This window comes from Lindgomyces ingoldianus (genome assembly GCF_010093535.1).
Source record: "Lindgomyces ingoldianus strain ATCC 200398 unplaced genomic scaffold BDR25scaffold_45, whole genome shotgun sequence".
Lineage (NCBI taxonomy): Eukaryota > Fungi > Ascomycota > Dothideomycetes > Pleosporales > Lindgomycetaceae > Lindgomyces > Lindgomyces ingoldianus.
The window spans coordinates 363,197-390,735 of NW_022985206.1; the positions used below are offsets into that span (position 1 = coordinate 363,197).

The window sequence follows — 27,539 nt, forward strand, 5'->3', positions numbered from 1 at the left end:
ATGCGGGAGGCTTACAGTACACATTAATACCAGGCTCGGCTAGGATTAAATAAGGCCCTAGCCTGTGGCCGGAGGATTCGGGCTTCGATAATCTTAGATAGAGTAGACACATCAGAACCTTGAAGCATGAAGTGCGGGTGAGGCTGGGGTGAGGCTGTGGGGGCCGCGGCGACCACGGGCTAAGTTTGGATGCATGGAAAGTGTTGAGATTTTGGAATGTTTGAGATTTCTTTCAGTAAATTGACAACAAGGGAGCCAATTTCCAATGTCTCCCTCTCCTACGTATCGAAACTAAATAGTAACTGGTGGGACGCCTTACAGGTAGATCTTGCACCAGACAGACAGATAATGGAAAGCCTCGAGATGTTTTCAGCGAAAGCTGATGCCGTGATACTTGCGTATGTAGATTACTGTTGTGGACGGATACTGCGGATAATAATACTGTGACCAGAAGGCCTCCCGTTACACAGGGTTTGAAACTAGGTGCAGGATTCGGGTTGACTGGTTCTCGCCGTGCGGGTAAAAGAAGGTTTTCTGGTAAGTGGTGACAGCGCTCACTGCCTCTGCTGTGCCGCAAAGGGCATGAAAGTACGTGGCGAGGACGAATGGTCGTGGCTACACCGTGGGCGGTACGATTCTTCGGCGGCAGTGTACACCTAGCACTAGAATGCAAGTCTGGCATCAGAGGAGTTCACAGTAGATACTGGGCGCGTGGGAGCTGAAGAGAGCTTCCCGTCGGGCCTCGGAGTTACGGCCGCATGGCGGGCAAGTTGGAAATCTTGAGGATTTGCGAGCTTCGCTGCTTCGGAGGCGATGCTGAGTGAGACGGACCACGCTAGGATGGAGGTTTCATGAGAGTTGGAGGTGCAGTCGAAAAAGCTGTGCCACGCGCCAAACCACTCAGGGGTAAGCCTGCTGTGGCTTCCGTGGCTGAAGCTCAACCGATCAAAGCCAATCCAAACCAGTGCTCCCGCTACCCACGGCAGCATCGTACTTCAGCGGGAGATGGATTTTATCTAGGATAGCTTGTTTGCTAGTGGGAGTGGAATAAGCTCAGCGAAGCATGTTTCGAAGCTCTGGAGAAGGTGTTTGTGTGAGGAATGTTCCCAAAACGTCTTGGGGTTTCGATAATAGATGCGTTATTTTTTATTACCATCAGCGATCATCCTTTTGGCGCAAGCAGCAGGAGACGAAATGAAGGACTCCATTAACTCGTGTCTTTCATCCATTGGGGAGTGATGAATGACCAGAGTCATTCAATATTCTCCTCTCTTACCCAACGTTTCCAAGCGAAATTCGTGAGCCACAATCGCTCCCTCGTGTTCGAGCGCTCTGTCACCAAGTTGTGGCTGCTGACAGGTGTGGCTTTGCAGTTTGTGTTGCCGGATTCGTCCAAGAGGCTTCCCCGAAAAGTCATGATATCACGGTCATGGTGAATGTAATCAACAAAAAGCGGCCTTTCGCTGTGGCCGAATATTTTCATGAGTACAAGGGCTGCCATCGAAGCGCGGCCCCCAAACCCGTCTTGTCGTTTCTCCAGAAAGTTTCAGAGCCTACGTAAACCTGTGGCTTTTGCACAAGGCGGATGATCAACTGCGTTCGACATGTCGGCGGTGTAACTTAACAGTTCGATATGCACGCCTCAAAATATCTTCCAGAGATAACGATTCGTGTTCATGTAACTTCCGGACTTGGAGCTGAGGATCTTCGAGGTTGCTTTGGGGGTTGTGCTCACAGTCACCGATCGAACCTTCCATTGCGTCCTAAGAATCTTAGGCTCAGATACGGGTCGGCGGCAACGCAAATGAGCAAGTAATACGACCCCAAGTTGAGCCCGCCACTAGGTTGGCTCGATGTGACCAGCCGTGGCGATATCTCGATAGATGTTTGAAATTTGATCTCTTGCCTAGAGTGGTATGCGAAGCTTTCCCGACTTCGGCCGCGTTCAAGGCAACAAGGCGGATCGTGCTCACGCGGGCAGCGAGTTTTGCCCCCCCAAGCATCAATAACTGAAGCTATCGGAGACCGTTTAGTTAGTGCATCTTCCTTCTGAGAACGAGGGTGTTCCGCAACATCACTGGGCGACTGCAGCCTCACGATGGGAGAGTTTCGACTAGGAACGAGTGCAAATTCGCACGCCCTGTGAACGCCGCATCTTTGCTTGCCCAGGACGGTTGACTCCCTAGCGCCCGCTCCTGCGTGCCGCGTCTCGAACACTGGCAGCGAATCGAGGGTCCAAGTCAGCACCACCAGCCTCAGCAGCACTCGTCGGGCATTGGACAGTCGTGGTGGGATGGCTGTCTCGTGCCTGGGGTGATGTGCAAGCCGTGGCTAGTGAAAGGGGGATGACTGCATAGCCTCCACTCTCCGACCATCTGCCTCAGCTGTCCGGCGACACTCACACACTCCTCACCCATCGGCATCACCAGCATCGGCATCACCAGATAACGCATCATCCTGCGCGATGCGCGCCCAGTAGTGTCTCTGGTGATTTCAGCGGCAATTAAACAAGGTAGGGCGTTTTTCCATAGTCTTCAATGTGGTGGTTAGCCGCCACGAAGCTCTGAGACAACAATCCTGAGTGCTGCGAATGACCACGTCGGCGCACACCGGACTCGAGTCGGCCGCTCTTGCACTGGTAATTCACCAATGATGGATTTCCCGACGGCGGTCTCTCGTCAGGCACAGACACACCGGTCCCAGACAGGGGCTCACAGGTCGGGTTGTGGCTGATTCACGCTCGTCGAGGCAGTGCACGCTTCATTGCCGACCAGACCTCCCAGACATCATCCTCGAGATGGACCCCACGACGACGGACGGGGAGCCGTTCATGCAAATCTCGCGGTGCTCATTGCGGCCTGGCTTTTCTTCTTCAGAGGCGCTGCCCCTCAGTCTGCTGTGCAATTTCTCCCCTGACCACTCGCACGCCCGCATTTCAGGCTGCACTCTCGCTGCACCCTCGCTGCACCATCTACTTATACCAACGACTGCCCTGTAGGGCTGCTACTTTTGTTTTACGCCGTGCATAACCTCCTGCATCCTGCTCCTGCACGACATCTTTTATTTTTTGGCACACTCCTCTGACTCTCTTCAACACTCTCACACTGTTCATCACTATCGTCAACGCCTTTTTTCAGTGTTCGAGTCCTTCTGTTTGCGACTTGTTTCAGTCGGCCCGTCACCTGCTCCCTTAAGTTGTCACGACTACCCAACATCATCTACAAGAGACTGTAAGACCACGAGGAGTACATTCATGACCGCCGGATTCACTTCGAACAGTCAGAATCATTGCTCGAAATCAGCTTCCCACGCCTCTTCACGCTTCGGTGTCGTTGCCGACCATCGTTTCCATAGTTCGGACTTCGGATATTAATTCGGGATAAGCGCATTCACCCGCAACCCCAATCTCGGAAGCATCGACTGTGCCATTTAACAACAGAAGCACAGGCTCGCAGCAGAGCTCATCTTAACCTCGACCCGACGAGAGAGTCGGAAGGCAGCTTTCGCGATGTGCCGAGTGGAGGAGCGAGTCTACGTCGTGGATGGCGTCCGTAAGACGTTTGAAGACCCGTTTCCCTGCCACAATGCTCGCCGTGGAATGCTCTGCAACAATGTATCCAGGAAGACCATCGAATACTACTCGCAGCCACCTTCAGTAACCCGTGATGATGCATCTTCACCGGCTTCCTACAATCCGCCCACCCCTACTGGTACTGGAACCTACCTGGTCGAGAAGCGACGACCTGCAGGAGTCACTCGTCGTCCCTCAACTCGAGATGGGACCACTCGAACGATCAAACCGGAAATCATCATCAATATCGGTTCCAAGAAGGACAAGAGCAAACGGTACCCAGCACCTGGCCACAAACGCACGTCGCTTGGCGCAGTTTCCATTGCGTCGTCGAACGAAGTGCACATCGACTCTCCTGGCTCTGACGCATCCTACACCGTATTCACTGGGTACCCAGAGGCTTCTGTTTCTCCACCTAACCAATTCAGCCAATCACCAGCCTTCAACATCGTAACCGCTGCGCCGAAAAGCCACCACCGCCACACTTCCTCAGCCTCCTCCTTCACGACCTCAAGCCAGCCTCCTTCTTTGTATGCAACCTCAGAACCTGACTCGCCTTCTACCCGTCGTCCTGCCCGGTACCCTCCGACTATTGTGCACAATCCTCCCCATGGGGCTTCCTCAAATACTTTTACGCCATCATCGCCCACTGTGACACATGCGCCTGCCCCTTCAAATCATTCTTACCGTATTGCAACCCCAAATGACAGTGCGCCTAAAGAGAACATTGCATCAGATGGATTGTTCCCTCTTGACTATGCGGAATTTCATGGCCCTTCCAGCTCCCCCAATGGCAGTTTCACGCGAGCCGCAGCTCCTGAGATCACTGATCGTGACGCCGATCGTGCACGTCAACGGAAGCTGAAGGCCGAGGCCGAGAAGAAAGCCGAGAAGAAACGCCAGGAGGAAGCCGACGAACTTCTAGCGCGGTCCATGCAGGATCAGGAAGCGAAGCAGGTCAGGTTTGAGCTTGGCCGCGCAGACGCTAGGGCAAAGGAACGAGCAGAAAATCTGCTCGCCGAGAGCGAGAAGAGGAGGGCGGAAGAGCGGGAGGAGTATAGGCAACGGAAGCTAAAAGAACAAGATGAGCGTGCAGCGAAGGACGCTAAGAAAGAGAAGCCGACGGAACGTAACCGACTGAAAGATGAGGTTGCCCGGCGGAAGAAGCAAGCTGAAGAGGCCGAGTCTAAAGTTCGAGTTTCTGAAAAACGAGACTCACGACCGCCGACCCGCGACCCCCTCAAGCGACATTCGCAGTCCCGGAGGAATTCAATCACCCAGGAAATCGCGCAGAAGGAACGCGAGCTGTTGCTGATGGAAACCCAGGCTCAGATGGCACGTGAGCGCGAGGCTGCTGAGCAGCGAGAGCGAGATGAGCGAGCGGCATTCTTGAGACAGCAGCAAGAAACATCTCAGGCCTATTGGAGCCCACGACGAGATGACCGTTACTCCGTCACAAATGACGGCCCAGGCATTGGCCGCCGCGGTTCTGTCTCATCTCGACGCAACAGCATCTCATCAAACGCTCCTCCAGTGGGCCTTGGTAGGTCAAACAGCAAACGAGTTTCCGTCCACCAGCCTATTCCACCCGCAAATCTCCCGCCTCTCAATACAACGTTCCCACAACCCTTCTCGACTCGCCCGTCAAGCTCGCACCACCAACAGCCTTCAACACCTTTATTTTCGCAACCTCCATCAGCGCAGGCCCGTCCATCAGCTCGCCACCTACCCTATAGCGATAACCCATTCGCTCAGCCTCTTGCTGCTGCCCGCCACTCTCCACCAATGCCACCCCGCGACACATGGGCTGCGCGAGATATGCGAGAAGCGCTTCCCCGAGAAACCGCACCCACTCACCATCGCCAGCCTTCTGACGACCGACAACGCACTCTTCGCCGACGTGGCGAGGAAGTCATTGATCGTGCTACTGAAGATCGCACCCGCGGACACGACCGTGCGAAGCAAGCTACCCGCAACATGGGCAAGGTTGTTGGGTTCGAGGACGACTACGACGACAGTAGGAGCGAGAACGAGGAAGATAGGGTTGCTGGGTATGGGCCTAGGCTTGGGCTTGGGAAACATGGGCATGGCCATGGGAAGAGGAGGGTTTGAAACCTTACCGTTCGCTTCTTTATTCACGTTAGATCATCCCTGTGGGTTGGTTTGAATGGGCCTTTTCTTTCGCTTGACTTTTCCTTCTAGCGGTTCCTTCCCATTTCTTCCTGTATCCCTTGGAAAATTCTCATATTCCTGTGGGCTGGGCGTCTCGCGATCTTCAATAGACCAGGCCGGTGTTCTCATCATTCTCTCATTACTGCGCCTCCTCGTGCTATACGTACTACAGCGACAAAGCCGGTATTTCCTTCTGCTGCCTTCCTATACAGTTCATTATTCATATGTATACCCCATACCCAATTCCTTCATATCGCGTACCCTTTCCCCATACCATACACTATATCATCCTCGCGGATCTTCTTGCCTATATGTACATAGTATGCCCCATGTTTACCTTTACCGGCTCGGTTTTTGCGCTGCACTTTGGAGTTGGCGATATGTGTCATTCCAGCAGTTTTAGTTTTTAGCCATTGGGGGTGGAAAAGTGGAAGAAAGTGGAAGAAAATGTTTGACAATCTTTTTCTACCTCTACATTTGGTCCAAAATGTCGTTGACTTCAACCAAATGTCCGGAGTACGAATAAACTAAAATTTAAACGATTCATGTGAAGCTTTTGGGAGTGCCAAGGTCCTGAGAAACCGACTCGATTGCTTAAGGCGCGTATTCTAGTGGTTTATATATGCAAAGGGGTGAGCTAGGCAGCATGGTGCTAAGGTAGGCAGCGGATGAATACGAGCAGGTGGTGGAGCTCGGAGAACTCCGCAACCGCAACCGCTTTATATTGGCCAAAAACTGAGGTTGGAAATTACTTTTCTCGGGATTTTTTGGACTACGGGAGCTAATTAGTGGCGTGGCGCGTGTCGGCTACGTGACTAGTTCACTGCAGAGCAGTTTGAGGACTACAAACGCTGCTGACTCGGGAAATGGGACTTGCTGACGGTGAAAAATTTAACTACTAGCCTAGTGCTACTCTGAAGTAGTGGCCTCTGACCATATCTGACATTAATGGGGACGAGCACAATGCATATTCGGACGCCAATTCCAATGCCCCTTTCTACCCCTTCCGCCTCAAACATAACCACCACCAAACATTGCGCTGGTCCACCTCCTAACCAAAATCCTCGAACGCATCGTCATCCGTCTTTTCACCGCACAAGACTACTCGGCTCCGCGCCTCGTCTTCTGCACGCTTAGCTTTAATTAGACTTATGCTTTTGGGAAACCAAGCTTCTTCAACAATATAGCATGAAAGCTTTAACGGGTATCGTGAAACCTGTGGATTTTGCGTCTCAGGTGTAGTGTGTTGCGATCGGGCGGAGGAGGAAGGTGTTGTGGATCCTCGACATGATAGGTATGCTACAGAATAAAGATCACAGCATCAGGTAAGATAATGGCAGAGTCTTGGGGAGAATGAGGTGCTTAATGCCCGGTGCAAGGTAGATACAGCCCTAATCGCTATTGCATCGCCGCGCGTCAAGAAACTAAAGGCCGTGCTGGATGGAAACTCTCTCTGGATATCTGTGGAAGACCTCAAGATCACGAAACTTAGATTCGGGGCTCACTGTATCTGAAATAGTGCTTTGTTTAAAGCAGATTGCTCTCGCTGCTGCTATCCGATTCCCGCAGTCCCAGGCCAAGTCCTCACGCTCGTCTACACTACTGTCCTAGATGCGCTTTTGCAAGCCACATTCCCACCTACCGGCGAACATGTCATTAGCGCTGAGGCAGGTTCATGTCCATGATCCATTTCAACCTGGCTACGAAATCGCCTGGCGCGGCCGCTACAGTTGCGGCTCGAATTTTTCAAGAGCCCTAGATTAGATCACCAGATAGCATCCTCGTCCACGGACCGGGGCCTAGGGAGCGAAGAAGGACAGGAGCGTGGACATGATCACGTTGAAAAGGATTTAAGCTTAGAGAATTACGAGTGCTTAACGAAAGGGTGAAAAGGAAACCCACTCATGTTAAGAGCTAAGCAGAAAAGGGTCTAAGAGTGAAGATAGCAGGCTCTTTGTTTTAGATGCTGAGATGCCGGGATTAGGGAGCGGGATGATTGGAGATTGAGTTTAATAAATGCGAACGTAGGCCGGAAATTGAAGAGATGATCATGTTTCCTTTTTCCGCATAGGCAGACGCTAATGCAGCATTGATGAACTTGAATGATGAGAACACCTGCAATAAAGAATTTTCCTCCTGCGTTTCATCGTGTCATGCAAGAATGAGTCTAGGAAGAACTTACTGACAAGGCGTTATATTTACAAGTGCACAATATTTACTCGACACTTAGGGCAAATTGTTCAGTCCCTGAAGAAGAGAGGCCTAGCACTTAAGCATGTTGACTGGTTCGATTAGACTAGAAACTAAGCAGTCCCCTCTCCCCATGATGGATGACGATGCATAGATGATAGGTCAGTTGCGTAGGGTCGTAAAAATAAGGGGAGTAATAAACGCAAAGGGTCAGTGGATGGCGGCTTAGGATATACGCAAAGATAAGATATGCTTAGGGCTACTCATGCATGAAGGCTAATTAGTTTGTTGCCATGTGGTATTGTGTGCGCGACGGCGGTAGCGGACGGATGAGGTTCAATGAAGCTTTGAGGGGCACCCAGGAAGAGTAAGAGCGTTACTCAGCAGCCATCGCACGGCCCGATTCAGGCTGGGGATTTTGGGTGTACTGGGGTAAGCCAAGAGAACGAATAACTCCGAGCAAAAGCCTGCCGTCATCAACAGTCATTAGCGTCACTTACATCATCCGATGCCCACTCATCGCAATTCGCAAATGAAAAAGGGCGTCAACGTTAACATTATTGAGCCGCAGATCTCAGTGACGACATACAGGACTCCGCCCTTTTGTGACCCAAGGAAAAGGTCCGGCTGATCGGCACCACTAGCTAGTTTTCCTACGGCTAACTCCTTCTTTTCTCCGGAAATAACAAGGGAACTACAACACCTAGTATGGCACTCGTTAAATACCGTCTGTTCCCCCAGGGCGCTCGGCATCTTCAGTACCAGTCCCACACGATATTGATTAGCAATGGCTGCGGAAATCACGCCGCTAGGGCCAATCCTATCGCAAACACCGTCCAACCAATCCTCGGCTGATGAACCCCTCCCGCCAGCCAATGAGAAAGCGACAAAAGGTGTGGACGACTTCGCGACTTCGAATGAAGCCATTGGAGATATTGAGAAGCGTCTACATGACCTTCCACAAGAATCTACGGAAAACAGACAGCAGCTACAGCGACAATCCGAATTAGTGGAGTTTGAGGGACCGAACGATGCGGGGAACCCCAAGAACTGGACCACTAAAAGGAGATGGGCGATAACGCTGTCAATGGGATCTCTCGTGTTTACCGTCACTTTTGCAAGCTCAATCTTTAGTGTCAATATTGGAGTGGTACAGGAGAAATTCAACACGAGCACGGTAGTCGCCACCTTGGGCGTTGCACTTTTTGTGCTGGTATGCTCCCTGCATACCCCACGCAAGACTGCTACCAAGGCTAATTAGGATGTTTCCAGGGCTTTGTCTTCGGTCCCATTGTCTTTGGTCCCATGTCAGAAGTTCTTGGCCGCCGCCCACCCCTCTTTATCGGCTACATCCTGTTTGCAATCTTCCAAATCCCCGTCGCAGTCGCTCAGAACGTCGCTACAATAATGGTCGGGCGCTTCCTCGGCGGTTTCTTTGCTGCAGCTCCTTTGTCAGTCGTTGGAGGTGCGCTAGCCGATCTCTGGGAACCCATACCTCGAGCATATGCGATTTGCGTCTTTGCAGCGGGTGGATTTGCAGGACCCGTGGCCGGACCAATCGCAGGAGGATTCATCACGGAATCACATCTTGGATGGCGATGGACGTCATGGATTACACTCATCATGGCCGGCCTTTTTGGATCAATCGCGGCCCTGATAATTCCTGAGACGTCTCCAGCAAGGATCCTGCAAATCCGCGCGGCAAAGCTGCGAAAGGAGACGGGTAACCCAGCGTTCCACTCAAAAGCCGACGAGAATAAGCTGACTACATCTACGGTTGTCACCGTATATCTCGTTCGCCCGTTTAAGATGTTCATTCAAGAGCCGATCTTGGCACTCGTGACAGCATACATGAGCTTTCTCTACGGGATCGTTTATCTGCTCTTTGAAGCGGCAAGTTCGCCCCAATTTCTAGGCTTCGGAAATTTTCATGACACTATCATTCACATATCGGTCCATTTCTTTAGGCATGATTCAACTAACACTATTTTAGTACCCTGTATCCTTCCTGGAAGAACGTGGCTGGTCCCTTGGCGTCTCAACCCTCCCCTTCACAGCATTCATCGTCGGAATCGCCCTCGGCGCCGCCATGATCGCCTACTCCACCGCCACCAACTTCACCCGTGCCTACAATAAACATGGAAAGTCCATTCCTGAAGAACGTCTCCCGCCCATGATCGCCGGTGCCATCGCACTTCCCATCGGTCTATTCTGGTTCGCATGGACATCCAACCCGCACATCACCTGGGTACCTCAAGTCCTCTCCACGGCTCTAATCGGTCTCGGTTGCATGGTTCCGTTCTGGCAAGGGATGTCGTATCTGATTGATTGCTATGGATTTTATAGTAATAGTGCAATTGCGGTGAACACGTTTATTCGATCACTGTTTGGTGCTTTTTTCCCGTTGTTCACACATGCAATGTATCAGAATCTTGGCGTACCGTGGGCAACGAGTTTATTAGGGTTTTTATGTGTGGGGTTTGCGCCCGTGCCGGCACTATTTTATATTTATGGGGCGAAGATTAGGGAGAGGAGTAAGTGGGCGCCGACTGGGTAGATGTGAAAGGGGTTTGTTTCGATATTTTTTCTGCCTTTTGACGAGCATATAGATGGCGCTTTAGGGTACCGGGGGCTTGGAAAGTAGACTCATATTCTAACGCAGCAGGGGTGGATCCCCATTCCATCCTGGCTCCCACGTGTCCAATCGATTACATGTTATTTTCTCAACCATAGTTCTTCTAACTAACGTAGAAGGAATATCAGATAACAACTTCATGTCTCTTTCAAGTTTAACTGGGTTCCAGGCTAGGAAAACTTCATATATAGGTAATAGCAAAGGGTGCTCGCAATAGAGCAGTGCTGACCCAACCGAGACCTTGAGTCTCTAGGTAAAGATGCCGATTATTGATGAAAGAAAAATTCGCAGAACGAAATATTCAGAGTACAATTTTAACAGAGAGGGGTACTTCAGCATCATTCATCTCGAAGATGTAGTTCTCTCCTCTGAAGTTCAATTCCCAATCTCACATCACCGGAGCAAACATACGGCGACAAACATGGTATAGTAACTTTTTTGTAAGCTATTTACATCTTCGTCCGCAACGCCGGCAGGCTGAGCTCTCTTGCAGTTGGGATTCGAAATTATCGCGGCAGCCAACTAGTTACTCTCGTTAAATTGTTCCTCCCGTTAGCCGGCGGGAGGCGGAAGTACGGAGGAAAGAAGAAGGAAGGTACAAAATAGCCATGGGGTTTATACAATATTGGCAGTAATGGAGGAATTTAGGTGAAATGGGTGGACTGCTCCCCAGCACTCCCCTTGTTATGTTTTTCCTCACCTCATTTTGAATTCTTTACCTAACGAAAATTGGCAGCCTATAAATTAATCGATTAGGCCATCAGCGTTAATGCTCTCGCAATTTGCGGAGGGAGGCTTCTCACAACACTTTATTACCCTTTTTGCAAGCCTGCCAACTCTAATCTAGAGCCTGCAAATTCGATAGCCATAGAGGCTGGAGTAATTGTGGTTCAAATCTACGTAAGTAGGCCCCCTGAAACCCGCAATTGTTGATTTTACATGCCTCTCAATTTACCATGGTCTATAGGCTGTGAATTGGGTGAATGTCCAAACTTCACGATAGTTCCAATATAGGCAAGAAGACTACTGCAACTCTTCTCTTGCCATGTTTACAAGTGCTTCAACTTACTCTAACCTCTAGGTTCTGAACTGCAACTACTTTACTCTCAGCTAACCATCCCAAGCCCGCGCAAGCTTCCATTGGGGAACCGCAAAATCGAATACGAGCCCTCACACTTAGCCCTCTTCTGACGACCTAACTAACGTCCTTCCATGAGTGCCGGAAAACCACTTGTGCCGGAATGAAAATATTGTTTAGGCTTCTGAATTCTCTACCCCACGCTTTAATCAAGTTATGACTAATATAGTTATATTCTTTAGGCATTCCTCCCTAGAGAGCTAGTATGCAATTAAAAACTACAGGGCTCCTGATCGTGTTGTTGATCTTTTGTTTTGGAGCGTCTAGAAGTGTATTTACTTTGTACCTGTCCTCTACTACGACTATTAGCATAAGATTTAATTTCAGTGCCTGAATACATTACTTCTATTAGGGAAGATGAACAGATCCAGGATTTAAGACGCTTAGCCTTTGGAAAGTATGCACTTTAAAGTTTCTCCGTCCTGACGAACGCTCTGTGTTTTAGCACGAGGATTTAGCACGCTTGCTCGATAGGATGTTGCACTGTACAGGGCTTCCAACGGGCCGTACTACGGTCCGTACAAAGTGAACCGTAACGGTCACGTGTTCAGTACGAACGTACCGAGTTCGTGAGCTGTACTGTACAATTAATGATGCCCTAGGTACAGTACGTAGTACAAATTATATTACCCTTTTAGGAAGTTTATATAGGAGTTCTAGAGGGGTAGAAGGGCTCTAGCAAGCAGGAGGCCTACAGGCGCTTAAATATCTTTTTAAGGGGTTTAATCTATCTATCTGCAGTCTGTTGTCTTAAAAATGCCTATTACAGACTATTTTCTATTGCAGAGTTATCTATCTACGCCTCTTGCCGCCTTACAGGCCTTATCTAGTCCTATCTGCTCTTGTTACTAGAAAGAACTAGTTATTTTATAGTTAATTAGACCTTAATTTTACGTCTCTAGAGACCTATAGTCTTAGCTGTTTTAACTAGAGTACAGTGTACTTTAATTAAATTGTACTACTTGTACAGATCATGTGAGCTGTAACAGTTACAATACGGACACCTACCTCTCCTCCTCCCTGTCGTACGAACGTACACAAAATCTCACCTGTACAGGCCTCAAAATCGCCCAATCGTACAGTACTACGCCTCGTTGGAAGCCCTGGTTGCACATTGGCTAGTGAAAGCGTATTTTACGTTATAACTTACCACAAACTCAATCCAATGCTCCCGAAAATAATTGAGAGCGTATGCGAATACGCTAAAGGACGAAAGTGCCTCTTTCATTTACCTCTCTTTGAGTCTTTGTTCGTGTTCGGCAGGCGGTGTTTCACAACTGCCCAGTTTTTCCTCGATGTCCCGAACTTAAACAAGCCCACCGCAATCTCGAAAGACGGCAACATCTCAGCACACGATCGTCATGTAGCATTTAGATTTGATGGCTACTCCCGTACGAATCCCTGTAACCGAAAATCTAATCATCTACCTGCTAATCCACAACAATGTCGCGATGACTTCATCGAGACGACCGTTGAAAAGACGATATTAAAAAGATTCAAGGGTTTCATGAAATGTAAGATAGTCTTGTCAACACAGGCTCAATAGATAACAGCCAATTTAGGACCTCGGCCTAGAAGAACTACTACTTTCAATATGCAGCGTCGCCACAGTACAATAATTATCCCAACTTGGGCGATTGTAGAGCGGCTAACGACGAAGCGAACGATGGCACATATTTCAGTTTTTGAGGTACCTTACTAATATTAATTTGACTGTAAGCTTGTAGCAACGCTCAGAGCCTGCAGTTGTTATCTGAAAATGGAATATGGACTCTGTTACTCAGCAGCTGCTCCGAGTTGCTCACAAAGCTTTCCAACTTTAAGGTCATCTGCGGCACAATTGATATCCACGAATTAGTCTCCTTCTCTTACTAGAAGGTTAAGATGCCCTAGGTAATGGTGCTGGAGCGTTTTATTTTTGCCAACCAAACGTTAGGAGGGCTTATATACCTAGACTATGGTTTTGGGTTGATACGATTGTTCAGCTACAGCTCGAGTCCATCTTGCGTCCCTACGGCTAAATATCCTCCAGTCAGAGATTATTTCACCGTTCCTCTGTCACTGGGTGCAAAGCAAGATATTTTAGATGGAAATATGGCACAAACAACTATTCGCCATGCGAGGGAAATCGAATTGGCTTTCTTTATCTAGAACTGACCTACCATGCCCACAATACAGGACAGAAGGGTATTTCATGCTTAATCTGCATTATTCAAACTTCAAAGTGGAGCCTGCTGAGATGGAATGGACGGGAACTGAGGCACGTTATATAAGGGAACGGAACTGATGCCGAAAAATGATCTCTGGGTACTTGTTGTGACTAGTACATTATTGCGTTAAATAATGGTTTTTGTAGGCTGAACTAGTTCTGGTTGTGAAGGATCTAGCCGAAGTTCGTTTCAAGTTTTTTGATACAAAGCTGAGGTCAATTGAAATATGGTGAGGTCATGGGGTCACGTGAGCTACTCCTGAGGATGCACAGTTCCTTCCAGGGAACCTGGCGAAGTGGAAATCCATTAAAGATAACTGAGAATAGCTAGGAAGTTCCAGCGAGTGTAGCATTGTACCAAATACTGCACCCGCCACCATCAGGAAATCACATATTCTACTAAGAGGGATTAAGCCTCAGGTACTCTGCTGAGGCAGAATGAGATAAATACCTAGGCAATCCCTTCGTAGGTGTAATTCTGAATGGAGCACTGTGCCCGCTGCTGGCAGATATTCAAACGTTGCTATACCCTATTTTGCGTAGCGGAGCCAATGTTGTGACGACGCAATATTGAACTAATTATATGAAGCTCTGTAACAAAAGGGTAGATACAATTGTTTGCCAAATGTTACTTGTAGTTCCCTCATTTGACATCAAAAACTACTTAGCTAAGTTTTTTGAAAAAGGAGCAAGGTGGAATACGCATGCTGGCTAGGGGAAGGCAATGGCTAGATATTGTACTCTTGCTTAGTGTTTCGCATTATTGCCATCCCGTTGATTGAAGGATATGCTTTAACACAGTGTCCACTTACGACCTTGAATACCTGCCATAAGACCTTGCAAACATTCCTCGTTTTGGAGAGGGCGGCTAGCGACAAGAGTTCCTGCTCTTCCGCCTCTAGCCCATTTCATGTCTAAAGTAAATGAGAAACCGCTAATAGGCACTGGACACCGACTTCACAAGGAGCTAGCAGATATTAGGGAGGCTTATAACGGATACAAACCTTCTCCAACCCCTTTCTGTTGTAAGAAAGGAAAAGAAAAGTGTAGATGTTGGGAGTGTCTTATTATAATTTTAAGTGATACATCTTCGTGACAAATAATTTCGTCACGAAAGCACCATGGAAAGTGAGCGACGTGACTTACGACGAAAAGCTTGAGCGGTGCTCTTTGGCCCCGTTTAGGACTCTTAGAGTGTGACGCCTTCCTAGCAGCTAGGTAGAGACCTCAAAAGATTTGGTGTGGCATCAGGACCGTCTTTATAGGGGGGAATTGGTGGAGTGTGCGGGAACGATATTGCCGAATCCCGTGTTTTCCCAAAAAGTGGCTTAATAATAAGGAGTAGCTATATGGTATACAATCCGCTTGTGATTGTTAGAATCATACAAGGTTGGGTGGTGGGACGTAGCAAGGCGGAAGTCATTCTCCCAGTGGCTTGCGTATATATAAACCCTCCACTCCCTCCTCCTATTTGAGGAGTAACTTACGGTAATGCGGTCCGTACTTGGTTTAATAGGTTGATGTACGTTTAGTTCTTTATAGCAGCAAGCAATAATACCTCCAGAAAAGATAAATAAGGCTAAATCATAGACTGGAGACAATTTAGAGTGTCAAAAATCGGTCTGATAATCCAATAAAAGTTTCTAGACCCGCCATTTTGCGCCCTGTCACCCACTAGCACGTCTCTCGAAACTAGGGAGTCTAGTATCGCGCTGGATGCCTCTAGTGTAGGAATTGAAGGGGCTGCGACTCCATATTCCCCACGTCAGGGCTTGAGTTAGCTGTCAGTAATTCGGGCACAAGTAGAAGGGGTGAGTCATTAGGACGCTATGTGCTTGTGACCCAAGTCCACGGAAGTGGACCTATTGCTGCAAGTACGACTTCAAAAGTCTACTAAGACGAGGATTCAACCAAGCAGCACAGGAATGCATGCCCGGATGTGGGTGATGAGGCTAAAACCTTTCGTGTTATGTCACGAGTTCTAATGAAGAAATTCCGTTAGGCAAGGCTCGCTTTTAAGACAGTATGGATTCTATGGAATTCTAACTTAAATTCTTCAGCGTCCGTCCAGCTGAGTCAAGCACCAGACATAGGCAGCCCACTGAAGACAGGAACGAAACGCAAGGTAGTAGACGCGCTTAATGATTCTAAAAACCACCGTGATCTGAGCAACCTGCAGTGCCTGGTATCCAAAATACTACAGCCAAGCTAAAGGCGGCAGGCAAGCCCAACCATCCGCCCATATACCACACTTGGCAACTATGATGACTTTATAGTCCACCACCAGCTAAGAGGACACTGCGGACCAGGGAGAATAGGGGATTGATGAGTTCACAGGGTAGCTAGCGTGCTTGGAAGAAATGGACGTCTTGAGAGCTGAAATGGGATCATTCTGCTGTATTCAAAACATAGAGAAAAGTATTACAACACTACTAGATGCTGCAGAAATACTAAGGAAACTAGGTTTTGGCTTAGCGCTAGAATTCCTAGAAAAAGAAAGGGTTATGACGACATACGAAAAGATGCATTATACGAAAATAACTTCAACTTTACCATCATCTCTACATCTATTATTTTATGAAAAACAATTTCCCACTACGGATGGTATTGGCATCCACTAGATTCTGCGTAGATGTAATTTTATATAATGTAATGCTAATAATGACCACTGATCCCTCAGTATTTGTTGGTGGATGTTGGTAAGTAGGAATGGAGATATTAGCTTCTTTAAGGGTGTATCTAGCGCTATGGACGGCTCGGACTCTTATGGCCCAAATATGAGATATTCAGGCAAATTAACGCCACAATAGCGCAGTGAAGACTGCTTGTCTGGTCCGTGCACGCATAGGAGCTTAAAACACAAACGGTAGTCCTGTTCATAGACACTAACCCACATCCTCACACTCTCCCCCAACCCTTTCTCCCGTCCCACAGCCTTGCTCCTTGCCCGTAATGGGGATTATGAAGAAGCTCGCCGAGCTTTGGGAGGACATCGTCCAAGCCGCTTCGTAAGTCCCTCTTCCATTCTATGCCCAAGAGATAGTAGATCAAGTCTAATATCTCATAGCGCCCGCCTCCGCCGCGCCCCCCACCGCCGTCCCCGACCCTCCATGTCCCCGCCCCTGGAGGAGCAGCCTCTGTTGGAGGGCTTGGAGCGCGAACGCCCTCCAACGTAAGACGATGTCGAAATCTGACCTGTAATAACCTAAAGCTCATTCTGATTAGCCCTCCACCAAAGGACACCAAGGACGCGGCCCGATGGTAAGGAACCTTAGCTTTGCAGAGGGATAAGGATATTTACTAGCCTTGAAGTAGCGTGGGACCCTGGGACAGGGTGCCGGCACCCGGCCCTCTGCCAGCTACCCGTCTGGGTGGTCGGTAGAGGTGGGTCGGGTTATTGTAGTACGTTGCGTTCCGCTTATAATCCAGCTGCAGTCTTCCAAACCCCTTGCCTGCTGCAGCTTTAGGGCAGAAGGACGCTAATATCGGTACAGCGATACGATGTGTCAGTTTAATTTTCGATTTTGGTAAACATTCTCCCCTGCAACACCACGGTTGGCGTAAGCATGTGACTGGCTGGTCTATTGCCAAGCCACTAGCTACGCGAATCGTGAATGATTTTACCTCGCACCTCGAATCTCAACCTCGCAACTCTCACCACTAACATCGACGACCAGGGACGGCGTGCGCCGACATCACCATCGACCCTCATCAAGATTCTCACAGTTCCGTCGATTGCCCCTTTCCTCATCTCCATTTTGCGATTTATTCGGCAATCCACGTTCTGGGCACGATGTCACCTGCGCCAATCATTCAGGGTGTTCCTACTTTAGCCTCCCCGCCACAACCACCCCATTGTATGACGCAATATCTGAGTTTCTGTTCTTCAACATCACTAATAGTGGCTGTAGCACCAATTAAGGAGAATTTCGACGAGATTTTCCATGCCAAATTCATGCAGATAATTCAGCAGTATCGGGACAATCCTCGCACGGGGTCACTCACGCAAAAAGATCGCAAGCAGTTCATCGATTCAGCATACCATGCTACCGATGAGTTGTACTTCGGAAACCGGAAGCTTGACGATACAGAAATCAAGCTCCGCGCTCTCACTAAAGTCTTCTACAAAGTTCTTGCCGACGAACCCTGGTCCGAGGAATGGATCCGCCCTCACGACGTGGAGCGAAAACTATCCCGCTTTGAAATGCATCCGGATTCTCGTGAGCTCGCTGCTCAGAATGGAGTGCACACCCCGCGTGAGGCTGTCATTGCTGCACGTCGAGCATTAATCGCCACACAAAGCCCAAGCCCAGGCCATGGTCCCCAGCCTCGTGGTCCATTTGATGACATCGAAATCATCTACATCCCTGGAACCGTTTCTTCAACTGCGACGAACAAGATCGACCGCATGCAGATATACCCCGTGTCTGTTTCCTCAGTTGCACACATCTTGCAGACCCATATCTGTCGCGACATGACTCGTCCATACCTCATGGCCCAGAAGTTCGTTCATTGCACCGACACTCTCGAGCTAATCAAGATGCGGCAATTTGCGTGCGATGTGTGCGACTTTGCCCCTCATCTTTTGGACAACGACAACATTAGCCTTCTTATTGTGCTGCTCATTCTGACCCGGTCAGAGATCTGTAAGAGATTCGAGGAGAATGGCATCCGTATTGAGGGTTCAACAATAAGCCATCGTCGCGCTGAGTGTATGAAGCAGAAACTTGGCTGGAAGGAGCTCGCAGACCGCAAGCCGTTCGACAACGTCGCTGCTGATTTCCAGACTCGTGTAAAGAACGCGTGTTTCCCGGCTCCTCGCGCTCGAGTCACTCGGTCAAAGCCCCAACGAAAGTCGTCTGCTCACTCGATGCATGTTGGACTCATGGGTCCCCCAATCGGCCCCCCAAAGCATCACTCCCCCTATCCCCAACACGGTAGCATCAAAAACGGTCCCAACGTTCCCACTTTCCCGACACAGCAGGCAAACTTTCTGAATCTACTCCATCAGCCGTCTCATACACCTGCAGCACCGAAATCCAGACCAGGCAGCACCCCTAACGACCCAATGGATCTTTCATAGACTATACATCCAGCTTTCGATTAATCTGCATATCCACGGAGTCTCTCTTTAATACTACGTCAGACTCGGCATCAAGGTGTATCTGCTAGCAGCAACACCGACAATGACCGGGCCCGCTAGCAATGGCGCCACCGTGTGATCTTTCGCATGGAGGGCCTGGAATTCTCGAACCCTGTGAGGCCTTGAAAACTTTTCCCTAATTTCTTCAATGTTTCTGCATCTTCTCATACATGCGATGGCGGCAATGGCGTCGGAGTCTGGCTCCCGGTTCTGGAGTTTATCTACTGTCTTCTGTGGGTGGCGTGCTCTGGGCTTTGGCTGCTTCTTCATGTCATGGCGAGTCACGGTGGCACACGCATTTTCCCCTTTCCCTTCTATGTCTGGTCAGACACTACGGTTGCTTTTCAATACCCCTCTAAAGAAATGCTCTCTTACACATTTTTTTGATGTTTCGTGACGTGCACGATTCCGTGAATAGTCCGGGCACGTGCCCGTGCGGGGTTCCACCCGTTTCACACCGACCTGCGCACGGCTCAACTTGATTATGTCACGCCATTGTCAATTCACCGCCAAGACACCCCCGCCTTTCTTCCTTCAGCATCTGCACAATCGTCAAGACCAAGCCTTCCTCGATGCAACCATTCTTCGTTCGGGGCTACCAATGAAAAATGATAGCATTCCAGCTTGAAAGGCCGATTGCGATTGAGCTACTTTTCATATCTCAGGGGTAGATTACGCGACACCCAGTGCGCTGAAATACCGGAAGGGGCCAATCTGTATATAAGCCTACGCTCTTGGAAGACTAACCTCCGAATTGTCGTATACAGACGACTGGCGTTGTCCCAAATGCTATCCGATTCGTGATACAAACATTCTCCTGTCTTGGCTCATGTCCCTGCCACTCCGTCTCTCCTATCCACGGCATGTGATTCAGATTCTTCTTCGAACCCATCTTCGTGCTACCAAGGTGGTTTGGGCTCACCAGTTATTTCATATCTGGCCGATAAAGCTACAACACATTTCCCTCCCATTCCTAACACACACATCGTCGGGGTTATAGCACCTCATTCATCCCAACAAGCAGTTCCTGGATCTCCTCGTTAATATACGACTCTTTCCCAGAACGAAATCCGAACCTTTTGAAGGCCGAGGCGGAATATTCATGACCGAGGTACGAGCAAAAGCCCCTGGAAAGGCCGACTTATCGCATTAACTGAGATTGAGGAATCACGCGGTATTTTCTGTTGTGTCATTTGGATAACAGAAATCTTAACCAATTGTAACATCACCACTAGTTTATGGTTCTATTTGCTAGGAACTACGATTTGAAAAGCATTAAAAGGAAATCAGCACTTTTTTAATCAGAAATCAGGATAAATCAAAATGTACTACGAAGAGAAAAGGGATACGAATCGCTATATACCGACGTTATCAATGTTCCCTAGCCATTGCCACTACTCTTTTAGGATTCGCGTAACCAATCTAAATTCAAACGCGTGGCTAATCTAGCCTCTTTCGAGCTGGGTGGCATCCCTGTGTACTAAAATTGAAAGAACGAAAAGAAGCGGCCTTGAATTCTTGCCTACACATGTGCCGTCGCCCGAAGGAAATCCCCATTACCCACGCTATCTCACTCAACCACCCTTTCTTATTTTTATATCAAGTCTATATTTAACAAATTACTGTTCAGATTTTGCTGTAAACGAGTTAGTGGCATGCCGGCTGCTCTCAGCCGGGGTGGACTCGCTCTGTGAGGTCCAAACTTCTCCTATCATGCTGTCCTGTTTCACAAACATGTCGATCCCTTGATGTACCTCATAGCTACTGTGTCTTGCTTATTTCAATTTAACACCAAGGCACTTTTTTTGCCGCTAAGCTGCTTCGCTTAGGCAACTCCGTTTCTCGATAGTATCTGCAGAGAAGGGTAGCTCGGGAGCCGCTCAGTTCTTACCAAATATGAATCCAGCAACTTGAGAAGCTGCAAGGCTCAATATAATCCATCGCATCGAATATGTGTGCTGAGCCCACACCGCTTCGAAATCGAGGTCTTTATTCCGGTTCAATCTGAGGAATAGGTGCCGCCTCCTTACGCTAGGACTCCGTGGCGTCGTTCGTTGCCGGATCCCTTAAGCGACCACGTGACCTTTCGACTAGTTCTCGACTGGGTGCACAGGCTGCTCTTCACGCAGTACTGGTGGCCAACCTGACTCGTCTCTCGATTTGTTCTACTTCTGATTCTTCAAACGAAGCGTATTGAACAGTCTTGCGGGAGATCGCCGAGACCTTTGAGTCTCGCCGCTAGCACCCAGCTATTTCAATCCGAAGATTGGTAAAGCGTCAAGGCTTCTTCTGTTCGTTTTGCTAGCCGTATTCTTTTTAATCACGGTGACACATTTGCGTCGCGTTGTTGGCATCAAGGGCGCTTAAAAGAAGTAGCACGGAGAATAGGCTTAAGATAGAGCGAATCATACATATGGACATCTCTTGGGTTTGCAGAGGGCTCGGACATAGAGGAGTGCGACAGGGCCTTGGAAGGTAGGGGCTGACGGTGCTAGCCAAGTACCAGGTCACGATCATGTATCACTGTATCTAGATAGTTTAGTGGAGGTTGTGGACCGGCTTGTTAGTCAGGTTTATAATATCAGCGCTTCCAACAGGACTTAGTATGGTGCGTTAAAATAAAGCTGTAAGTATCAAGTAAGCTGGACGTGCTTTGGAACGCTGAGTACGGCCAAGAGCATGGTTGCGCGGCCTGTTTTAGTGTTGGTTGAGTTGCCTTGGGAGATGCCTCTAGAGAAGTCACCGAACTCAGAGAGCCTCTATCTTGAACGGTAGCGTTGAGGAGCATTGACCAGAAGATCTGCTGTACAACCTCCTATGCTGCTGTGGCCTTGCTAGTACCTAAGGTGTTTTTAAACCCACTCGTATACCGAATCATACCTTAACCATTAAATCTATCTTAATTCCAATAGATAAGTTTATGCGCCAATCTAAGTGTGTTATTAGCCATTACAACTCATCCTTAAAGCATCTGTACGAGCATTATTATGCCGCCGCGTCTAAACGGCTTGGAAAGATCTCACGCCACTAGAATACCTTGAATACCACCTATAATTTGCCAGCGGACCTACGCACCTCCATAAGACCTCCGTAGCTGACCCCTCTGGGACAGTACGGCACGGAGGACGTCCTATTAGAAGTGCTAGTTTCTGTAGCGTGTCAGTACTGCGTCGCGAAATACCCTAAAACTTGGAACACTTATAAGAGCGCCTCATAGTTTCCTCTCTTAACGTACACAAGCTGCAGAATCCTTTATTCAGAGCGGAGGTGGTGGAGATGGTGACGGTGGGCGATGCGGAGTTCGTTCATCGTGGTTCATGGGTTGGAATTTAATCTCCAGCCAGGCGATCTGCATCTTAACATCTTATAGAAGAAATACGAGAACAGCAATTGAGAGACAAAGGAACAAGACCAGAGCAAACCCCGTCTGCTTTCCGAGTAGGGTCTACAGAATATCAGTAGAGCACATGAAATAACGGGATAAATTGACTTATCGTCAGCCCCACGAGTGTCACGCCGCTTACGTCTGCAGTTGCAACCACAATGGCTAGAACCTCGAGTACGTGAGAAGCACCATGGCAGGTTGGTGCCCGGTAGTATCCTTCAGCAAAATCTCCAAATTTCAGGCAGGGATAATGTGAAGCTAGGAGGAGCACCAGAGACATGAAGAAATGGGTTGATTGCTAAAGGAGTGCACCTAGGGGTCTATACATATGAAAAAAAGGGGTAAGTCTTGCCAACATGAGACCATCGTGTGAGCAGGCGACTATCGTGAGAGCCATGCCTGACTATTGTAAACAGATAAACTAAGTCAGAAATACGTACATGCGAAAGGTATGTTTCGTTAAGGTGAGAAATTGGCCGTATTGCAGTGACCGGTAGTCCGGCGCGTCGCAAGATACCATTTCATAGCACTGACTATTCCAAATCCCTCCTCTACAACCTGTTTTGGCCTGAGAATTGGGAGTCTGGCAGCTTTACAGCCGTCCGCCCGCGAGATAGATCACTCTTTCCTGAAATTAAAGTCACAGCTCAATATGAATAACTAGAAAATGCAAGCCTAAACAGCTTTAGATTTAACACATTTTAACGCTTTAATGGAATAGTCCTCTGGGTTGGATTCATTGTCCTTCGTAAACTATAGATATTTCCATGAAGGCACGAAATTGATTCGGAAAATTATGTCAGACAGGTAAAGTTAATACAAATTTCACTGCTCGCACGCCCTACTTATGGGGCACTACCGTCCCCAATAAGCTTCACAGCTGCCCTATTTGACTTGAGGCATTGTTTTCGATTTAACAGTTGCACAGAGTTCTTAGTGGGCCATTTTTCTCTATATCAGTTTCTACCTCTGGAAGGTTTATTTCAGTCTGTCCCGATCTTATAAGATTTCTCGGGTTGCGTGTCTTGCCGGTGTCTCGGGGATCAGTGGTTAAGGGCGGTTTGAAGGCTGCATCACAGTTCGAAGACTGCTGCCGATCGCCGATCTCAACAGTGACATACATTCTTTTCCAACTTGAACATCCAGCCCCCTCCAAAACATAGCTGCCATAATAGCACGCGCAAATATTATATCTCTTACCAATCATAGTTTCCGAAGTGGCCTTGATTGTCGTCGTGTACAATGACGTCTAAAGAAGCTCATGATTCGCGACATGTGCGGCTCGCGCCGAGCCGTGGTTTCCGTTGCGCCTTCCCCAACAGCGATCCCTGACCCCCCAACCTCCATGTATCGTTATCATATCGTGTTGGTCTGCGGGATCGAATTAATTATGCTAGTGGGATGGATTAGTTGGATTGTTTAAATAAACATGTGATGTATTCAATGCAAGTGAGTGCGTTTGTGTAGTAGGTGGTAGGAAGCAAGTGGGGGTTGAGATGGTTGTGGCCTGTGAACCAATCAGAAGCATTCTTTCAACCTGTCGGCAAGTATAACCTCAAGGGTCTCGTAGGAAACATGCAGAGGCATGCGTCCAACGCGCAATCTTTGGCTCCATTTTTTTTTTCTTTTCTTGCACCCAAGGTTTGCTGTCCTTCGACCGAAAGCTTGTTGAAGGAAGACCGGCGTGCATGCTGCTTCATGAATAAGCCTCCCTGAAAGCTCTCCACAGCCCTTGCAGATCTGTTAACTCTATTAGCTTGCTCTCAAAATTCACGCCCATTATAATCTCCCAGGTGGTGTGGCAGCTGTCGAGGGTTCTGATTCGCATCTTTCTTATGTTGTCATTGCCGGAACTTCAGAAGAGGAGATTTCGAGCGATGGCAGCGGGTTAAGGATTCGGGATTGGGTTGGGGAGTTCGTAGACAATGGAGGAAAAATATCAGACACACACTAGGCTTCTGAGCTAGTGATATCTCTGTAGGTTGCGGGCTGTCTACTCCTGGTGTCCACTAAAAGAGAACTAAAATAGCACCTCGGCTATAGTCTTCTCATTCCCAAACCCATGTCTCGCACCAGAAGTATTTCTGTAACACGAACACCCACTCGGATTGAGTTATGAAAGTCCAAGTGCCTGAAGGACCAGGGATGTTTATCAGTCCAATGCTTCCTTCCATTTGCCCAGGGAAGTAGCTAGACAACATATAGATCTTCCCGTAAGGCAGGATGCATAAGCGAAATATTGCCGCGTCTCCCCATATTCGACTGCAGCGTGATCCAGGAACTGTGGAGGCCTACAATTGTGCTAGGATCTCGGCGCCGTCGGAATTTCCGAGAACTTAGCTACTGGCTGCGGCGTCCGGTGGTTTCTAGCCTCGTTCGGATTCTTGGTAATGGCATGTTAGATGTGATGCCAAAGTTTGGAGGCTCTCTCTCTCATGAAATGCGGATTCCTAAACAACCTTCTTCCTCAGACCAAGCAATATACTTTCTACCAATGAAAAACTATGCACTACGATAATATTAAATATTTTCTTGCATTTTAAATTGAATGGTATGTATGACCAACATAGAACTCGACACCACATATGAGACCCCAAAGACCGCAAGAGGCTAAGTACACAAAAAGGCCAGTAATTTGATCGTACAGTGTAAAGACCTTCAGCAACTAAACTGCATCTCGTTCAAGAGCATAGCGTCTGGTAGCAAGAAGAAAGCGAGGAGAAAGGAAGAAAAGCGGAATGGCGCCATTCCTGTGCGGGCTTGTATACCGCGACAGCTGACGAAGCTTTGAGCATAGCTCGAACGCAGCTCTCCTTGATCATCAACAACATCGGCCTTCTAGTTAATATATAGCCCTTAGTATACTATACAATAGTTTTATCTAGACGGGGCAAGATGTGATGCCCACGGTAAAGAAAATCCTTGATGGGAAGAGGCAGAGCATTCAAACTGGAGCACCACTTCTCGGCCTGTCTGCGTGGGACTTGTATTCAGATATCCCAGTTGACTATGGCGAATCCTAGAGCTTGAGAAAGGGTCACAGTTCCAGAAAGAACGAGAATTCTAGAGACATTTACGGCTTCAAGATACGTCTTCATATTATTGACAATGACTTCGACAATGATTAGTCTACTGAAGATCTTGATTCTATAAACAGTAGTGTCCTGGTAATGATGCTTAATGTGGCATTCATGGATGTCCTTATCTCTGCTCATGAGTTGGAGAAACCCCCTTAGGAAAGAGTATAGTGTTTGATCTCTCATTTTTGATTCACTGTGGATTGTTCCCACTTTGTCATCCCTGTATCAATTCATGCCAAAGGCGCGAATATCTCTACAGGCGTCCAATAAGCCCATATTGAATGATAAGTGGACGCTAGGGGCAGAATCGACGAACAGGACTTCACTATGGAGTAAAAGATCAGAGAAGACGCAAACAGTACAAAAATGTTACCATACTCTCCGCTACAGGTAGAAATCCTCATTTAGCCCGTAGTAATTTCAAACTCAGGCTTGAGGAGGAATTTGACTGTCCTCTATATTTTCTGTCGGGAGGCTATGATGTTGAACCAGATTCATTGAGAGCCATGGCTATGTAGTCTAGAATTTTCCTCTATATCACAAATCGTCTGCTCAGTGACCGATGGAAGTAGGTTGGCAGGAACCAAATCCATAGAGTAGTTGGTAATTTTGGTCCACTGGGAATTGCGTTAGTGGCCTCCATAGTAGATGTTCGAATGTGCGGACTTGATCATGATAAGTGGGTTATAATCAATCATTACCCATTCGATGGCCAAAGGAGTAACTCTTTCCATAGTCTACTCTTCATCTGGGTTTCACGGATTATGTTTTGCCCGTAGAAATTAGGGACCATAGGAAGCGAGGCGTACAATTTTATTTCCTCGAGGTTATGACCTCGGTTCATGACCATGGATACTGGGGGGAGACATTGATGTACTAAGGTGCCTTGAAAGCCCACAACTTCTCCGCTTTCCAGGCGATTTGAATACTTGTGGTAACAATCACGGCCTTTCCAAGATTGATATTGATCGGTTTTCCACTTTGGCAACCATTGATAAATGGGATGAGCTTATAGATGCCCCAAAGAGGCATTCTACCGGCCTTTTACGAACAGGAGTCTGCTAGCTATGCGTGATGGATTCATTGGAAACTGCAGAAAAAAAACAGAACTGTTTGCCTTTGGAAATCTTTGTGTCAAATCAAAATCAAGGCCCATTGGAGTATGAAGAGAATTTCGAGGCGGCTGCGGAGCCGAAATTACTTATATAAGGTCAAACTGGCAAGAATTCTCTCCTAGAATTTATATTGTTTGAAATGCAGTTGTGGCACGGGTCGCTTCTGTCGCACGTGACTTTATCCCTCATGGCTCTGCGTCAAAGGTGAACGTGGGTCCTTGAGCCACACTGGCATCCTATATAGGACTGTCCCTGTTTTTATTAACTATATAGTTGGCCTGACACAATAGCTCAATTGACCTAGTGTAGTTATCATCACCCAATCGACCCCTCCCAACTCCATGCCCTATATTCATCAGATCTTTAATTATCCCTGTGGTAGAGTTCGCTGGGAGATGTTTGTATGGTATATTGTAGTTCAAATGTGCTAATTCGTCTAGTAGCTTCGTTGCGAAGGTTTGACGGCGTTGGAGTCACATGACCGTTCAGAATATGTATGAAAGGTAGGATGCACAATAAGGGGAGTCAGAAGGTGTTAAAATCGAAGTTAAGGTAGCCAAATTCGAACTAGAGTAAGCCATCTGATTCGAGTCTCCCGCTACTTTGCATGAAGTCAAGCGAAACTGTAACTCAGCCGCCTGTTTAGTTGACTCTCATGTTAAAGCTCAAGTCTTCTAGGTTGCTAGATAGGTACAATTAGTGGCGCGCATATCCATAACGTCCTTGGACAGATAGAAATGCCACTGCTGATTCTAGAAAGTGCTTAGAAAGTTTGTATCAAACAGAGCGCCCCCCCCCCAATATCTGCTCAAAAGCGGCCACCAACGCCGAGGCGAAGTGTAAGCGTGTTAAAGGCGCAAACCTTCTCGCATACATCTAAACGCCTTTTTGTAACTGCATT

At 48.1% G+C, this 27,539-nt stretch overlaps 9 protein-coding genes across 9 annotated transcripts; 4 read left to right on the forward strand and 5 right to left on the reverse strand.

The window, feature by feature from the left end:
* Positions 1–241: 241 nt before the first annotated feature.
* BDR25DRAFT_307204 (uncharacterized protein) lies at positions 242–1,074 on the reverse strand. The gene has a single exon (XM_033690799.1). The coding sequence runs from the start codon at positions 987–989 to the stop codon at positions 663–665; it is 327 nt and encodes a 108-aa protein (XP_033541344.1). The 5' UTR covers positions 990–1,074; the 3' UTR covers positions 242–662.
* Positions 1,075–3,253: 2,179 nt separating this feature from the next.
* Positions 3,254–6,623, forward strand: BDR25DRAFT_361579 (uncharacterized protein; the record flags this gene model as incomplete). Its single annotated transcript, XM_033696440.1, has 10 exons — positions 3,254–3,331; positions 3,355–3,422; positions 3,490–5,677; positions 5,716–5,728; positions 5,774–5,823; positions 5,854–6,125; positions 6,172–6,252; positions 6,297–6,346; positions 6,426–6,531; positions 6,563–6,623. The coding sequence occupies 10 exons, from the start codon at positions 3,254–3,256 to the stop codon at positions 6,621–6,623; spliced, it is 2,967 nt and encodes a 988-aa protein (XP_033541345.1).
* A 2,006-nt stretch (positions 6,624–8,629) lies between these two features.
* Positions 8,630–10,615, forward strand: BDR25DRAFT_271817 (citrinin biosynthesis transporter CtnC). The gene is made up of 3 exons (XM_033687275.1): positions 8,630–9,146; positions 9,206–9,886; positions 9,927–10,615. The coding sequence occupies exons 1-3, from the start codon at positions 8,721–8,723 to the stop codon at positions 10,488–10,490; spliced, it is 1,671 nt and encodes a 556-aa protein (XP_033541346.1). The 5' UTR covers positions 8,630–8,720; the 3' UTR covers positions 10,491–10,615.
* A 1,165-nt stretch (positions 10,616–11,780) lies between these two features.
* On the forward strand, positions 11,781–16,295 carry BDR25DRAFT_361581 (uncharacterized protein; the record flags this gene model as incomplete). Its single annotated transcript, XM_033696441.1, has 28 exons — positions 11,781–11,801; positions 12,181–12,275; positions 12,696–12,782; positions 12,829–13,233; positions 13,318–13,396; positions 13,453–13,563; positions 13,600–13,763; positions 13,793–13,893; positions 13,967–14,022; positions 14,063–14,145; positions 14,189–14,211; positions 14,247–14,335; positions 14,404–14,471; positions 14,519–14,552; positions 14,602–14,652; positions 14,717–14,827; positions 14,880–14,940; positions 15,045–15,111; positions 15,181–15,238; positions 15,324–15,403; positions 15,524–15,535; positions 15,594–15,679; positions 15,732–15,858; positions 15,906–15,938; positions 15,992–16,100; positions 16,137–16,190; positions 16,234–16,244; positions 16,274–16,295. 28 exons carry the CDS (start codon positions 11,781–11,783, stop codon positions 16,293–16,295), a joined length of 2,298 nt encoding a protein of 765 aa, XP_033541347.1.
* A 122-nt stretch (positions 16,296–16,417) lies between these two features.
* On the reverse strand, positions 16,418–17,672 carry BDR25DRAFT_361582 (uncharacterized protein; the record flags this gene model as incomplete). The annotated part of the gene is made up of 8 exons (XM_033696442.1): positions 16,418–16,510; positions 16,582–16,640; positions 16,678–16,739; positions 16,777–16,812; positions 16,848–17,190; positions 17,239–17,456; positions 17,489–17,496; positions 17,547–17,672. The coding sequence occupies 8 exons, from the start codon at positions 17,670–17,672 to the stop codon at positions 16,418–16,420; spliced, it is 945 nt and encodes a 314-aa protein (XP_033541348.1).
* On the forward strand, positions 17,583–18,998 carry BDR25DRAFT_296755 (uncharacterized protein; the record flags this gene model as incomplete). The annotated part of the gene is made up of 2 exons (XM_033688952.1): positions 17,583–17,772; positions 17,827–18,998. The coding sequence occupies exons 1-2, from the start codon at positions 17,709–17,711 to the stop codon at positions 18,996–18,998; spliced, it is 1,236 nt and encodes a 411-aa protein (XP_033541349.1). The 5' UTR covers positions 17,583–17,708.
* Positions 18,980–20,284, reverse strand: BDR25DRAFT_396728 (uncharacterized protein; the record flags this gene model as incomplete). The annotated part of the gene is made up of 8 exons (XM_033698458.1): positions 18,980–19,372; positions 19,457–19,530; positions 19,566–19,705; positions 19,742–19,749; positions 19,806–19,975; positions 20,012–20,031; positions 20,062–20,134; positions 20,166–20,284. 8 exons carry the CDS (start codon positions 20,282–20,284, stop codon positions 19,053–19,055), a joined length of 924 nt encoding a protein of 307 aa, XP_033541350.1. The 3' UTR covers positions 18,980–19,052.
* Positions 20,285–20,366: 82 nt separating this feature from the next.
* On the reverse strand, positions 20,367–21,947 carry BDR25DRAFT_361585 (uncharacterized protein; the record flags this gene model as incomplete). Its single annotated transcript, XM_033696443.1, has 13 exons — positions 20,367–20,413; positions 20,493–20,518; positions 20,585–20,623; positions 20,682–20,832; positions 20,893–20,910; positions 20,950–21,062; positions 21,089–21,201; positions 21,244–21,307; positions 21,391–21,420; positions 21,470–21,549; positions 21,615–21,657; positions 21,707–21,873; positions 21,939–21,947. The coding sequence occupies 13 exons, from the start codon at positions 21,945–21,947 to the stop codon at positions 20,367–20,369; spliced, it is 900 nt and encodes a 299-aa protein (XP_033541351.1).
* Positions 21,948–22,057: 110 nt separating this feature from the next.
* On the reverse strand, positions 22,058–27,514 carry BDR25DRAFT_361586 (uncharacterized protein; the record flags this gene model as incomplete). Its single annotated transcript, XM_033696444.1, has 37 exons — positions 22,058–22,106; positions 22,134–22,223; positions 22,343–22,392; positions 22,438–22,488; positions 22,526–22,741; positions 22,800–22,842; positions 22,884–23,033; positions 23,066–23,103; positions 23,140–23,168; positions 23,300–23,328; positions 23,370–23,665; positions 23,717–23,814; positions 23,873–23,950; positions 23,981–24,164; positions 24,218–24,248; positions 24,298–24,442; positions 24,504–24,606; positions 24,640–24,745; positions 24,788–24,875; positions 24,917–25,053; positions 25,115–25,256; positions 25,331–25,364; positions 25,394–25,450; positions 25,485–25,743; positions 25,781–25,818; positions 25,850–25,907; positions 25,950–25,978; positions 26,013–26,033; positions 26,065–26,188; positions 26,225–26,531; positions 26,576–26,588; positions 26,629–26,706; positions 26,741–26,831; positions 26,924–27,074; positions 27,153–27,236; positions 27,333–27,390; positions 27,422–27,514. The coding sequence occupies 37 exons, from the start codon at positions 27,512–27,514 to the stop codon at positions 22,058–22,060; spliced, it is 3,648 nt and encodes a 1,215-aa protein (XP_033541352.1).
* Positions 27,515–27,539: the final 25 nt, after the last annotated feature.